Source organism: Salmo salar, chromosome ssa02 (genome assembly GCF_905237065.1).
Source record: "Salmo salar chromosome ssa02, Ssal_v3.1, whole genome shotgun sequence".
In the NCBI taxonomy this organism is placed as follows: Eukaryota; Metazoa; Chordata; class Actinopteri; order Salmoniformes; family Salmonidae; genus Salmo; species Salmo salar.
This window is the reverse complement of record NC_059443.1, coordinates 36,380,989-36,392,033: the sequence shown is the minus strand read 5'-3', so window position 1 is coordinate 36,392,033 and position 11,045 is coordinate 36,380,989. Positions and strand designations below refer to the sequence as shown.

Below are 11,045 nucleotides of genomic sequence, written 5' to 3'. Positions count from 1 at the left end.
TTTATAGAAGGTCTCATTTTAATATATACAGTTTTCAAATGACTGGCATGCTTCTGAGCAGCAATCCAGTCAACCAGGAGGCAAAACAATGTTCAGGACATGTTCTGGAATAATAAAGCATGACTAAGTGGAGGATAAATAGAGTATAAAAGAAAAGCAAGACAGGAAAATAGACTCACTGGTAGAAAGAAACATGATCATTTGACCACTGAAATACAGTACTATACATCTATATACACACACTTTCCTTAAAGAGATCTAACAGCCTAGCTTCTATACATCTCATCTGGTGTATCTCTTGGTCCAAACTTCAACGTAGGATGTCTGCTCTTGTATTCACGGTGATTTAACATCTAACCACCGGTTAGCTTACAAAGCGCATCATACTGTGACACTTTCTGTATTTTGAAAGTTCTATGTTGAAAACTTGATGGCTGACATGCAAAACATTGTGGAACTGTATCAACAGTGGACTAACGAAACAAATACCAAATGATTGAGTGGAATCTTCCTTTAAGCACAAACAGAATTGCAGACTGATCAGTTTCTATGACTGCTGTGATTAAGACTGCAGTGTCACCATCAAGAAACCTACTCCTTTCCTGAGAAATGACAACTGGGCTGTTTCTTAATGGTAAGTGCCATACATGTATGACAAATCTCACTGTCAAGAAAAAGAGTTTCAGTAGTTAGATCTCTTAAGAGGAACATATGGAATGGAAATAAAACTCTCCTGCCTCTGAACTTTATGTCCAGCTGAATGTTGGTCTGTTAGCAGTAAGAACAGATGTAAAATGAAACACAGAAAGCAACAACAAAAAGTACTGACTCGTGAACTGCAGCTATAAGACTTGACAGAAAAGACATAACTACCAGATCTGAAAATCAACCACTAGACAGTGACGGCCTCGTAGTGAGAGAACAGATAAGTGTAAGCATTACAATTCTCACTCCACATAGCTTTCTGGGAGGGCAAGTGGGGTTTCTGCCATACTGCTTATACCCATTCAGTTCTTATCAATCTATGATTGCACATCAAGAAGTGTCCAACATGGGGCTGGGCAAATCTCTCCACATCCTTTCACTGCTCCTCAGTCTCCCTCTTTGGGGGATCGCCATAAAATTCTTCTTTATAAAAGAAACGTAGATAAATTGTACAAGTATTTACACAGGGAGGAGAGGGATAACAAGGCATTTGTGTTGGGGGTCTTGAGCAGAGTCAGAGAGAGTTGGTCCGATGCGGTTTCTGTCTGAACATTCCGAGAGTGCCACTTCCTTCTCCATAGCCATTGTAAGTGATAATTGACGCTTCTGCGCTGTTTATTTCTGATAGTTTCAAAAGCTATGAAGATGTCCAGTGAAAGCAGATATGCAATTTGTTGACACCACAACACAGTAAAGACTTGGATATACATTATCCTGAATGGTCATTTCATAGGGAACTGTCAGAGGCTCTCTCGTATTGTTACATTACCAACATTTCGAGAATAAAGGCTCTAACATGGCAGCTGTTCTTAAACCTGGCTGAACTCTCAATATGTTTCTGGTCTTCAGTATCCTTAGTGACCTTCACGCGTCCTCCACCCTGCACACAAATCCCACCATCATCATTCATCTTGGGAGTGTTCGTGCTGGGGTGCCTGTCGAGGGAGGGGCACTCTTTTCCCTCCCTTGACTGCCCCAGGAGACGTCGTCCTGGGGCTGCCGCATGTCCCTGAGCTCGACGGGGGTTCCCTCCCTCTCCCACTGTCTCATCAACCCGAGTCTGATTCACTGGTGTCAGAGGAGGAGGATGACGAGGAGGAGGAAGAGTCTGAGCTGGAGCTGCTGCCGCTGAGGCGGGAGGGCTGGGCGTGAGGCTCCACGCCACTGAGCTTCTCCGCTGCAAGAGAGACAAAGGGGGTAATAGTCTTAGCATGTATCTCAATGCTACATGCTACATGTGCAACAGCAGTTCTGCGAGCGTGTGGCTCTCACCCTTGGGTTTCTGGGGTTTCTTGCCAGAGTTGAGCTGTCCGCTGACATCCTGCAACCTCCTCTCCAGCTCACTCTTCTTCTCCAGGGCCAGTTCCTCTCTGGACTTGCCGGGGCCCCCTTTCTTCACTGTTACACACAGACAGGAAGACCGGTTCAAGGTTATATACTCAGCCCACACATACATATCCTAACATTCCATAGTGAAAGACTGGTTACATTTGTATGGTATTAGTCAACCAGAGCGGTAGCATGTAGCGTTTTATCACCACAGCACCAGCTTGTAGCATCAGTTCTTTGTAGCATAACAAGGCATTAGCAAGTGTCTGCAGTGACAACATGATGCATTCACACCATACTAGCTAACCACAGCTAGCATTAGCTATCACTATTTGTTCCCCCTCACCATAGGGCTTACGGGGCTTCTTCCTCAGGCACGTCATGACGTAGCGCTCCAGCTCGCGCAGCGTCGACGGCTTGAGCGTCTCAAAGTCGATCTCGATCTCCTCGGGGTTGGTGTCGCGCAGCGAGGGCTCGCGGGACTGGATGATGTGGACGACGCGGCCCAGCTTTTCGCCAGGCAGCTTGTTGATGTCCAGGCTCAGCTGGCGCTTCTCGTCGTACGACATGGGAGACGTCTCCTCCTCCTCCTCGGAGTCATAGTGGGGCAGCATGGAGAAGGCAGGCGGGGCGTAGTAGGGCATGGTAGCAGCCTGGGACTTTTTGGTGTTTCTAGGGAGAGGGAAGCTGTTAGAGGCCGTGCAGTAGTACTAGAGAAATTGTATGCAAACTTTTCCAGCATGGAGCCCATTTTTTTCACGCCCAAACTTGTGGGGAACCAATTATACATTTTTTGAAATCATTTCTCTTGACCCACCCCAAATATAATGACAACCTACATTGACACATTTACATCAACAAATCACCTTCAATTCATTACATATTCATCTCTTATCAAAATGAACTTGATATACTGCCCCATACAATAATCTGTACTCTGCAAACCCACTGCAGTTTCTAGAGAGACACATGCAGGTCAAGTTGGAAATTGGATTGTGATGAAAGAGAGGAAGTAGAGAATAGTGTAAGAAACTTTAAAAAAGCGAAGCGAGGAAACAGAAAAGGTGGAAGAGGAAGCAATGTGAAAGTCTACAAAATGAGACTGAAACAAACAAGATAGAAGAAAGAAGACATGGATGACCGATGGAAAGGATGAGTAAAAGCAAAGAGAAAGGTCGTGTTTGAGGTCAGTGTGTGCTTACTTGCTGCCCTTCTTCTTGCCGGGGCCTCTCTTGCCCTGTGAGGAGGCGGGAGCTGAGCTCCTGGATTTACTCTTCGTAGTCCTCACCGGCTTGGCCGTCAGCATCTCCCAGTCCTCACCCCCTACCGCCGCGCTGGGCCGTCCTCGGCTTCGCTTCTCCGGCTTCTTCTTCTTCTTTTTCTCCTTCTTGTCTTTCTTCTCCCTCTTCTTCTTGTTCTTGACGATTGGGCCCTGGGAGAGGGCTGCCAGCTGCTCGTGTACGGCTCGGAGCTGTCACCGGGGGGCAGACCAGAGGTGGAGTGTTCAACTGGACAAACACACTTCACTTATATGGCTAGATCATGAAGGAATACTGTGATATTTTATTTAACCTTTATTTAACTAGGCAAGTCAGTTAACCTGTTAGGGCTAGGGGGCAGTATTGACACGGCTGGATAAAAAAAACATACCCGATTTAATCTGGTTACCACTCCTACCCAGTAACTAGAATATGCATATACTTATTACATATGGATAGAAAACACCCTAAATTTTCTAAAACTGTTTGAATGGTGTCTGAGTATAACAGAACTCATTTGGCAGGCAAAACCCTGAGACATTTTCTGACAGGAAGTGGATACCTGATGTGTTGGATTACCTTTAAACCTATCCCATTGAAAAACACAGGGGCTGAGGAATATTTTGGCACTTCCTATTGCTTCCACTAGATGTCACCAGCCTTTACAAAGTGTTTTGAGTCTTCTGGAGGGAGATCTGACCGAACAAGAGCCATGGAACGATGATGGCCCATTAGACACCTGGCGTGCGAGTTCATGTTGGGTACCCTCGTTCCAATACGTTATTAAAGAGTATGCATTCGTCCACCTTGAATATTATTCATGTTCTGGTTAAAAAAGGCCCTAATGATTTATGCTATACAACGTTTGACATGTTTGAACGAACGTAAATATATTTTTTCCCCTCGTTCATGACGAGAAGTCCGGCTGGCTTAGATCATGTGCTAACAAGACGGAGATTTTTGGACATAAATGATGAGCTTTTTTGAACAAAACTACATTCGTTATGGACCTGTGATACCTGGAAGTGACATCTGATGAAGAGAATCAAAGGTAATGGATTATTTACATAGTATTTTCGATTTTAGATCTCCCCAACATGACGTCTAGTCTGTATTGCAACGCGTATTTTTCTGGGCGCAGTGCTCAGATTATTGCAAAGTGTGATTTCCCAGTAAGGTTATTTTTAAATCTGGCAAGTTGATTGCATTCAAGAGATGTAAATCTATAATTCTTTAAATGACAATATAATATTTTACCAATGTTTTCTAATTTTAATTATTTAATTTGTGACGCTGACTTGACTGCCGGTTATTGGAGGGAAACGATTTCCTCAACATCAATGCCATAGTAAAACGCTGTTTTTGGATATAAATATGAACTTGATAGAACTAAAAATGCATGCATTGTCTAACATAATGTCCTAGGAGTGTCATCTGATGGAGATTGTAAAAGGTTAGTGCATCATTTTAGCTGGTTTTATGGTTTTGGTGACCCTGTCTTTGAATTGACAAAACATTACACACAACTCTTGTAAATGTACTGTCCTAACATACTCTAAATTTATGCTTTCGCCGTAAAACCTTTTTGAAATCGTAAAACGTGGTTAGATTAAGGAGATGTTTATCTTTCAAAGGGTGTAAAATAGTTGTATGTTTGAAAAATTTGAATTTTGACATTTATTTGGATTCAAATTTGCCGCTCTTGAAATGCACCTGCTGTTGATGGAGTGCACCACGGGTGGCACGCTAGCGTCCCACCTAGCCCATAGAGGTTAAGAACAAATTCTTATTTACAATGACGGCCTACCATAGAGTGTAACAGTGAGAAAATACAGCAAATAGCAGGCTTGTGAAAATACATGTTTGAACACAGAGAGTACTTGTATACCAAATGAGTGAAAGTATGCATACTAGCATGGATTTGTCTGAATATTAGAAAAACCTGTGTTGGAGAGAAATCTAAAACTCTTGATGCAGTCTGTGCTTGTGATGTGTAGATAAAAGCTGGCCTGTGTAAGGTATGTGGTGCAGTGTGTTCGGTGTGTGTGGTGCAGTGTGTTCGGTGAACGGGGGGGGTTGAGTCTACCTGTGTACACACCTGGTCCTGTAACTCGGCCAGGCGGTGTGCTCGCTCCTCCTCGCTGTCCGAGCTGCTCTCGCTCTCGCTGCTGGGCTCGCTCTCCGACGAGGAGGAGGAGGACGATGACGACGAGGAAGAAGACGAGGAGTCGCCGCCGCCGTGAGCGTGAGTGCCCATGCCGCCACCCATGCCACGGGACTTGGGAGGAGCCTGCTGAAGGGGCTCGTCGGGCATCTTGGCGAAGCGGAACTCAAACACGTCCTGGATGGACAGATGGACAAACGGAGTGAGTGAGCTTGTTTTTTACTTCATTGTGGATCATGTCCCTTTTGTTTTGTTACACAATAATAACAGTTATCACAAGAAACAAAGTTGTAGGGACAGAACAGAGAAATGGAGACCAAAACAATTTATAGATTAGTCATTAAGTAGACTTATCCAGTGACTTGCAGTCATTGCCTTCTGCCAAGGTAGACTACCACATATCGCAGTCATTGCAAGTAAAAACCCCTGAGCATGCAGTGGACAGAGGTCAAGCAACAAAGGTGAACTAAGGGTTCCAGGGTGAATTGTGGTGACAGAACCGAGCTCACCTGCAGCTTGCGGGCCATGCCCACTACGTCATGGTCGGGGGGGTTGTATTTGTAGCAGTTGGAGAACATGAGTCGGACGTCAGCGGAAAACTGCTGCGAATCCCTGTACTCCCGACTGTCCATCTTCCTCTGAGAGAAAGATAGGAGAGAGAAAGACTGTTTTAAACTCCAACAGATAAAGGAGAGGACTCCAGATAGGGATACGCCTCCTTAGTTTCATACTGACAGATATCCACACAAAACAAATCTGAGAAGATAGGTAATAATCCATGAACTGTGTATTTCAGCCACATTCAGTTCTCATTGAGTCAAGGCAGTGCGACATCTCTATCTTGCAAGCTGACCTTGATGTTGCTGAGGTCCATGGGGCACTTGATGATGTCGTGGTAGTCGTGCAGGCCCAGGGCCGAGGCGTCCACGGGCTTGTAGAAGGGCCAGGCGTAGGCTGCGTGTTTCTTGGACAGCAGATCCTTCAGCACGCTGCTACAGTAACGCAGCTGTTGACTCAACTTGGCCCGCCGTGGCGCCTTGGGCTGCACAGAGTCCGGCAGGTCTTTCTTGGGGGGCTTGATGGGGCGTCCACTGCCACCGCGCCGAACTAGGGTCTTCCCGCCTCCGGCCATCATGGGCTGGAGCAGAACGGGGCCTCCTGGGCCCATGGGTCCTCTAACCAGGCTGGGAGGGGGGTCCATGTCCCCCAGGGAGGTGAGGGAGAGGGTGGAGGGGTCATGGCTCAGGCCTTGCCCGTGGCCTCCTTTCCCAAGGCCCACCATCCGACCCCCTCCTACGGCCAGGGGCATGGTCATCATGGTGGAGGGAGTGGTGGTGTCCGCCTTCCGTTTCACTCCCTTCTTCTGCACAGGGAGAGAAAAGAGTTATAGTATGGTATTCTGTAGCCAATATACAGTGTGAAGGCAGCAGCAGCAAGTGTGTAGCATCAATACAATGTACAGTACTATAGCAAGTTCCTATTCAGGTCTTAGCATCTTGAGTGAAGTGTGGTGAGGTACCTTGGAGGTGGGCAGTGTGGGGGGGCAGGCTCAGCAGCTGTGTGGGGGGCAGACTCTTGGGCAGCATGGTCTGATGAGGGGTGTCTGAGTCACCCGTGTCAGAGGAGGAGGGGGAGTATGCTGACTGGGACACCGCAGGGACCTGGTGAGCTTTCGATGCTGAAAGATGGGCAGAGAAATCAGGCTCAAGAACACACCCATAGTGATAATACTACCAAGAATATTATAGCCAAAGATGTACAGTGCATTACACGTTAAACAGGTTGTTCCAACTCATCTTTAACCAAACATACACAGTACATCCACCAACTCGTCGTTGAACATTGCTCTTGCCTGCTTTTCCCCACCACATTCTCCAGAGTGACTCACCATTGGACTTGCGGCCTCCTTTGCCAGGCTTGCCCGGTTTGCCCCTGGGGGCAGGAGGGGGCAGCTCAATCTCCTCCTGGGGCATCTGGGCCACCTTCTGCAGGAACACCTTCTCCAGGGACTGGGCCATCAGCACAATGTCATCTGTGGGCTGGGAGAGGAGAAGAGGCCACATGCACTTTAGAATCAACATCCAGTTAACACAGATACAGCTACAGTTGCTGTGAATATGGAAAGGCCTTGTGATAAATTAGAGAAATGTATATTAGGTCTGTTGTCATTGATGCATTAGCCTGACCTACACATGTAAATATTATGGCCATACCTTGTTGTAGATGTAGCAGTTGGTGAACATGGTGTTGAAGTCCTGCATACACTCACTGGCGCTGCGGTAGTAGTTGTTCTCCAGCCGCTTCTTGATGGTTCCCATGTCCATGGGCTGTTTGATGATCTTGTGATAATCCTAGTAGAGCAAGAGAGAACGGAATAAAGAAAAAGAGTTATGACTGTTGAAAGGTGGTGTGACGAGGATGTAAACTATGTACAAACGCTCATAGGTGTAGGCCTACATGGTGGTGGGTTGTAAAAGCTTGCGACCCCTATGGCTCTCTAGGACCAGTGTTGGTGACCACTAATCTCTACACTTGTTTATAGACAAACAGTGTAACTCACTGGGAGGTTGAGTCTGAAGGCATCCACTGGCTCATGGAAGGGCCAGGCAAAATGGTGTCTCCACAGGGACTTGATCATAGCCTTCTGGAGGAACTGCAGCTGGTTGGTCATGCAGCCCTGCCGGCCGGGGTCCCTGACGGGGGGCTGGATCGGGGGAGGGGGCGGCGCATACGGCAGCTGGGGGCTCTCGAAGCCTTCATACAGCAGCGAGGGCTTCCGCATGCGCTTGCCTGGGCCCGAGGCATGGTGCTCCATCCCGCCGCCAGACAGCCCCACCACTCCCAGAGAGCTGCTGACCAGGAGAGAGGAACAGAGGGTGGGAGAGGTTGAAGTAGTGGGATAGACAGGACAGGCGGTGGGAAGACAGAAGGGGATGTATGAGGGGAGAAATACATTTGAGCAGAACATTTTAGCATATGAATGAGTTATCCCTCAGCTCTGGCATTTCAAAAGTAGTATGCTACAATGTGCTTGATCTTCGCAATACTTCATCATTGCCCTACAGTCAGTGTCAATACAGTCAACTAATTGTGCATTGTAAGCACAGTAAGCCAACCTTCATGATGACAAACTTCTAGGTGCAGGCTACACAATTCAAGCAGGAAAGCATTAGGAAGGAACCCTTCGCCAACACAGGCCCTTTGCCATCTGCTCCCTCACCAATGCAATGAGGATTCTATCAATAGGCTGCCACTTTTGGTACAGCCCCGAAACCCAGATCACTGGATGGGAAATCCCTCGGGCAGCATTGAGGGCAGTTAAACCTGCATTCATTGATAGAATAGTGACAACATGCAGGTTCTCCCTCTATTTACTTCCATCTTTTGTACTGTGTGGACCAGATTGACTATTTTATCCCAGGTCGCCCAGGGTTCACACAGCACGCACATGCCATCCCACTGACACACAAAGGGAAGCAAAGCTCTTGAGCTGATTTTCCATCTCAGGACTTACACACACCCCAACACAGCCTTGTTAAGTTAAATGTTTGAAGAAAAGAGAAAGATCTGGCAATGCATTAATAATATTATTCCTTAATAACCCGGGAAAAAGACTGATAGTATTGTAAAGACCCTGGGTTTATAAGCGCGGATATCGACTCTGCCGCTCAAGCATGCTGTAATGAAACAGGCAGGGAGTAGGTCTCGAACCCTCGACCTTCTAGCCCAGCGCGCTATCGACTGTGCCACGGATATCGACTACCGCTTAAGCATGCTTTTGGGGCACAGTCTATAGCGTGCTGGACTTCTGGCTAGAAGGTAGAGGGTTCGAGGCCCGCTCCCTGCCTGTGTCGTTCCATTGGTATCAGAAGTGATCGGACCTTGCATCCACGACAGTGCGTATGCTTGGCCAGTGAGCGCGTTCCTATAAGACGTAGAGTCGCAAGCAAGCGTGAGGACGCGCTCTTTGAAAGGAGGGAGTAGTGTAACGATCTGGGTTTATAAGCGCGGATATCGACTGCCGCTTGAGCAAGCTTTTGCACAGTCGATGGCGCGCTGGACTTCGGGCTAGAAGGTCGCGGCATGCTCCCTGCCAGTTTCATTACAGTATGTTGACCAGTTTACTGCTCTCTCTGAGTGTTTGTTATACTTAGCCTAATCTCCCAAGTATTTTCGTTGAATTAACTTTGATTTGTGGGTGTTAACCGGTAATAGGCAATAATCAAATGCATTAGCTAGTTAGATTGTGATATGCTTTCATTCTTAACTGTGGCAATCATTTCAGCCGGCAGAGAGGAGAGGCTTCCGCGCTTATTTATAGTCATTGCGTGTGGTCAGTGTCGCCGCCCCGCCTTTTTTGAGCGTGTGTAAACACACCGACGCCAAAACAGACCCTCAGGATCGTCAGTCAAAACCCTCAAACTCCTGTGACTCAAACCCTTGCACAACTATCCAATCAGCTCCTCGTGTTACTAGCTTGTTTATGTGAGACCCCATTTGTGGAAACGCTAACTTAACTGGCTAGCTTGGAACCATTGCATCGTTCGTAAACAACTGAATCCAGCTAGCTACCAAGCTATTTAGCCAGGACGCTAACGTTTGCTGGCGAACATCAGAAAGTAAACAACCGGGTTTGGACAACTGAATACGCTACAAATAAATTGCACATCTGCGGCCCTAGCTCAGTTTATTTCTCTGTCATTAAGATTTATAGCAAGAAAATGGCGGTGGCGCAGTGCCGCTCAATGAAGCGTTTCATCACCACAGCCAATTTTAAACAATCCCCCAGTACTAAGTTATTGAGTAGGCTGACCCACACAATAAGTCAATATCCAACCTCACTGTATAGTTAACTATCGAAGGGGATGTTAGGAACAAAAATATCTCTATATTTACATCTTACTAGCCAACGAAATATTTTCATTGGTTCGTGTCAGAGTTGAGAAAAGACTAGTTAGCTAGCTGATGCACCGACAGTGACTACTAGCTAACTAGGTTTAGCCATTCAGTCCCGATTCGTGTCAATTTTCAAGCCTGCAAAATCAGTTCCGACCCGAGCCTGAAGGTACAATGTTCATAAAGGTACCTGTCAAGGGGCGGGTTAACGGCCGTTTCCATTAGGATGGATCCGGATTCTTTTTATGTTCCAAATTTGTCCACTGTTATGTTTCCACCAAATAAACGCCGAACAGTTCTACAATGAAATGGCGCCGAAAAGCTACCGCCTGCCGCTTTATAAACATATCACGTGGCGTTTTCGTGCAATTCCTGTCGGGGTTTCTCGTAATACTTGCTTCAGATTGGCTACTCCGCATAGGTGCTAGATTATGTTTGGCTATCCACGCTGTCTGTAATTTAACATGCCACACCCTGCAAGAAGAACATCCTGTTCCTTTAGCTTCAGACGGCTAGTCTAGCTAGTTAGATAAAAACAACAGATTTTTTGTTTATATAATCGTCATCATCTTTACGTTTACGAAACCGAATGGTTATTAAGAGCTACTCTGAATTATAAATACAAAACAATTATTACCGGTGGTAGGTCTTCCTCATGTCATGACTGGGTACTATTTCCTAATGGTTAGCCC

General features: G+C 46.6%; 1 protein-coding gene across 1 annotated transcript; it reads right to left on the bottom strand.

Moving 5' to 3' along the window:
* On the bottom strand, positions 1-10,690 carry LOC106581989 (bromodomain-containing protein 2). Its single transcript, XM_014164603.2, is given in 13 exon segments — positions 1-1,882; positions 1,978-2,103; positions 2,381-2,706; positions 3,237-3,505; positions 5,380-5,634; positions 5,967-6,095; positions 6,311-6,820; positions 6,977-7,004; positions 7,006-7,135; positions 7,346-7,496; positions 7,671-7,808; positions 8,018-8,309; positions 10,544-10,690. Coding segments are annotated over 13 exon segments (2,514 nt in total). The 5' UTR covers positions 10,576-10,690; the 3' UTR covers positions 1-1,754.
* Positions 10,691-11,045: the final 355 nt, after the last annotated feature.